Raw genomic sequence first — 3,279 nt, forward strand, 5'->3', positions numbered from 1 at the left:
TTTTGTCCCTGTAGGTGGGCCCCCTGGTGTAGCCATTAGTTGCTAATTACTTTGCAAACAAATAAACAATTAACTCCTCAAGCTGCTGACCGGGTGTTCATTGACTTGCTAAAACTTTCTAAGACAGGATTTTAATTAGTGACATTCTAAATCCAGCCCCCTTGTCAGCAGAGCCCTAACGTGACCTGCAGGAAGATCACTGCCCTGTACATGTGGGGCAGAGCCAGGCAAGACGTGCACAGAGGCCAGAGCTGCCGACCTGTGCAGCCCACGGGAGGATGTCTCCTAGCCTTCAGGAGGGCGCTCGGCGTGGGGAAAGCAAACCCTCGCCCTGCTCCTTTTCAATCGAGAGCATTTTAGGACTGGACCAGAAGAAAGACAGTGTTCCATCCATGAAACCCCACCGGCCTTGGGCAGACACCTGCAGCTCCTCAGGTATGCTTAATTTTTAAGCTCTTTTATTTCTTTTGCACTGTTTAATCTGGCCTTTAATTTTATATTACCTAGAGTTAAAAAGAAACTGCAGTTTCATCCAGTTACATAACTAAAGGATCTAGGACTTTTAATATCTCCAGCTGAGTCCTATGGGAAATAAAAAGACTATCAGCCTTGAATCCAGTGGGTATAGTGTTCACTCCCAGGAAAGGCCATGCACCTGCAGATCTCTGTGTTTATTTGACACATCAGATATTCTAAGTCTTTTTTCACTGAAAAATAAGTGACATTCAGAGACCAAAAGGTCCTCTCTCACCAAGGCAGGATTTTCATTTTGATTTGCTTTTTGGTTTTGGTTGATGAGAGGTCAAGTCTCTTGTGAAATGCAGAAGAATGTCACTAGAAAAATTAAAGTCAAGTTCCTGAAATTCTTATAGAACTTTGTTGAATGTAGGATTGGACTCCTAAGATGGACTTCTAAGATTGGACTTCTTTTTCTGTTTTTAGAGAAAGATGTTAACCTATATCTACATGTCCCAAGCCTTCCAAATGGGATTTTATTCTCTTGTACTGGTGATCACCCAGTGCCAGAAGAAAGAGTTATGAAATATGAAAGTTACTTTTCAACCTCAGAAAGGCTATCTTTGAAAAGAGAGTTGAGTTGGTATAGAGGCAGAAGACCAAGAACTGCTTTTACTCAAAACCAGGTAGGAAGTTTTTTCAACTAATAATAATACAAAGACTTAAATTGACTCCCTGTTGAGCAAAAGCCCATTCACTTTGGGATTTCAATTTAGGCGTTATTAATAAAACAACAGAATGTATCATTTTTAACAGTTTGTGTGTAGTCATTTTTTAAAAAAGACATACAAAATAATTGTCCAAGATTTAAATGAAATAAATTATTTTGCTATACAAATTAAAGTCCATTTTATAATGACATTCCAAGAAGCAACATTTTAAATAACTATTTCCTTATTCTTAGATTGAAGTGTTGGAAAATGTCTTTAGAGTAAACTGCTATCCTGGCATTGATATCAGAGAAGACTTAGCTCGAAAATTGAATCTAGAGGAAGACAGAATCCAGGTAATTTTCAAATTTAGTTGTTATTCCTGATGATTGAAATGTTAAGAATAATGGAATAATGTTTCTGAGATCTATTTTATTTCTTCTTAATTTAGATATGGTTCCAAAATCGGCGTGCCAAACTGAGGAGGTCTCACAGAGAATCACAGTTTCTAATGGTGAAGAAAAACTTCAACACAAATCTCTTGGAATAGATAGAAAACTAAACTTGTGAAGTTATCTTCCAATTGCAGAACACAAAGAACCAATGGAAATATCAAGTTTTTTAAATGTGATGTTTTCTTTTCTGCATTTAATCTGAACATTGTCACTGAAAATATATTGTAAATAATTACTATATCATGGTACCTGTTATACTTGGGCACTTTTAAATATAGTAAAGGCCTTTTCTATATATTTTAATAAACATTTTCAGAAACAGCCAGCTATTTTTTTCAGTGAGCAAATTTAATGTAATAAATTAGTTTGCTAAAATCAGTAAACTCATGACTAAGTGGCTCCACAAACTGTATTCTGTACATTTACAAAATAATTCAAGTAAAATCATCTGGAGGATGGCACAAAGGTGTGACTTGTTTCAATTAGTTTCCTTCAAATGCATTTTGAAGCGTGATTATTCTTTAATAGATGATCAAATATGATTTATTCATAAATCTTATTTTCTCTTGATTTCTGGCATAAATCAGTGAAAAATTTTCACCATATAGCAATACAAATCCTTATAGAATGCCAGTTTCAGTTTTTTAAAAAAGCACAGTCATTATACCAAAGTAGAAATATAAAAGTATCAGTTGTCATATTCATACCATTGCACAAAAGAATTGAGCTGCAAGTAAATGCAAATTTTAAAATATTTTTCTAATTCATGTAATGCTGTATTTTAATTTCATTCCTTAAAGTGATAATGAACATGTGGCTTATATCTATTTCTAGTGTAGCGATTTCCAATTGGCTGTATATTTTGTTACAGTGATATGTTGACTGAGAAGGTGGGATGAGACCTGCCTTGCATATGTACTCTGGCATACTTGTTGGAAATAATCAGGGTGCTTTCTGAGACAAAAACTATGTATTTTCTTTGCATTTGCCATTGTACCTGTCAATTAAAGATGCAAATAGGATTAAATAGCATCCCAAGAAAGGAGTCTTACCACTGAAAATCTGGGTATTTGTTTTCCACTTAATTAATGGAAGGCCAAAGTGGGTGTTCTTTTTGAAATGTTAGCTTGAGGGCTCTGAGTTTGTCTCCTAAAAGCCTATTTTAACTTTGCCCCTTTGAACTGAATTCTTCCTTGTTTCCCTTTTCTTTCTTTCCTATTCCTCTGTCCTTTTCTGTCCCAGTGATAACCAAAGTAGAAGGTTCTTATTGAACTTTTTCTTTTTTCCCTATTGCATGAGAAAGATTAGAGGGAGTTTGCATATTATTGCTGAGGAAAAGTAGCATGACTCAGATTTTGAAGCTCTTAAAAATCATTTACCGAGAGCACATGTGGGGTTAGAGAGCTCTGTTTCTCAACAACTGGTCAGCAGTGAGCTGCCTTATTCTGTCCCACTGTTGTTGCGATGGGAAGGGAGGAGGTCAGAAGGGCCCCAAGGGCAGTAACTGGGAGACCAGAGGCACTAAAGGTTCTCCAAGGAAGACTCCACTGCCAGACAGCCATTTTTCCAGTGTATAAAGAACTGCTTTCATTAATATAAGATATGAAGCACTATTTTTTTCAAATATATTTTATTGATTTTTTTACAGAGAGGAAGGG

General features: G+C 36.0%; 1 protein-coding gene across 1 annotated transcript; it reads left to right on the top strand.

Moving 5' to 3' along the window:
• Positions 1-278: 278 nt before the first annotated feature.
• HESX1 (HESX homeobox 1) lies at positions 279-1,937 on the top strand (the record flags this gene model as incomplete). Its single annotated transcript, XM_081105967.1, has 4 exons — positions 279-435; positions 943-1,142; positions 1,421-1,522; positions 1,618-1,937. 4 exons carry the CDS (start codon positions 279-281, stop codon positions 1,714-1,716), a joined length of 558 nt encoding a protein of 185 aa, XP_080962093.1. The 3' UTR covers positions 1,717-1,937.
• Positions 1,938-3,279: the final 1,342 nt, after the last annotated feature.

This window comes from Myotis nattereri, assembly GCF_964212035.1.
Source record: "Myotis nattereri genome assembly, chromosome: 14".
NCBI classification, from domain to species: Eukaryota; Metazoa; Chordata; class Mammalia; order Chiroptera; family Vespertilionidae; genus Myotis; species Myotis nattereri.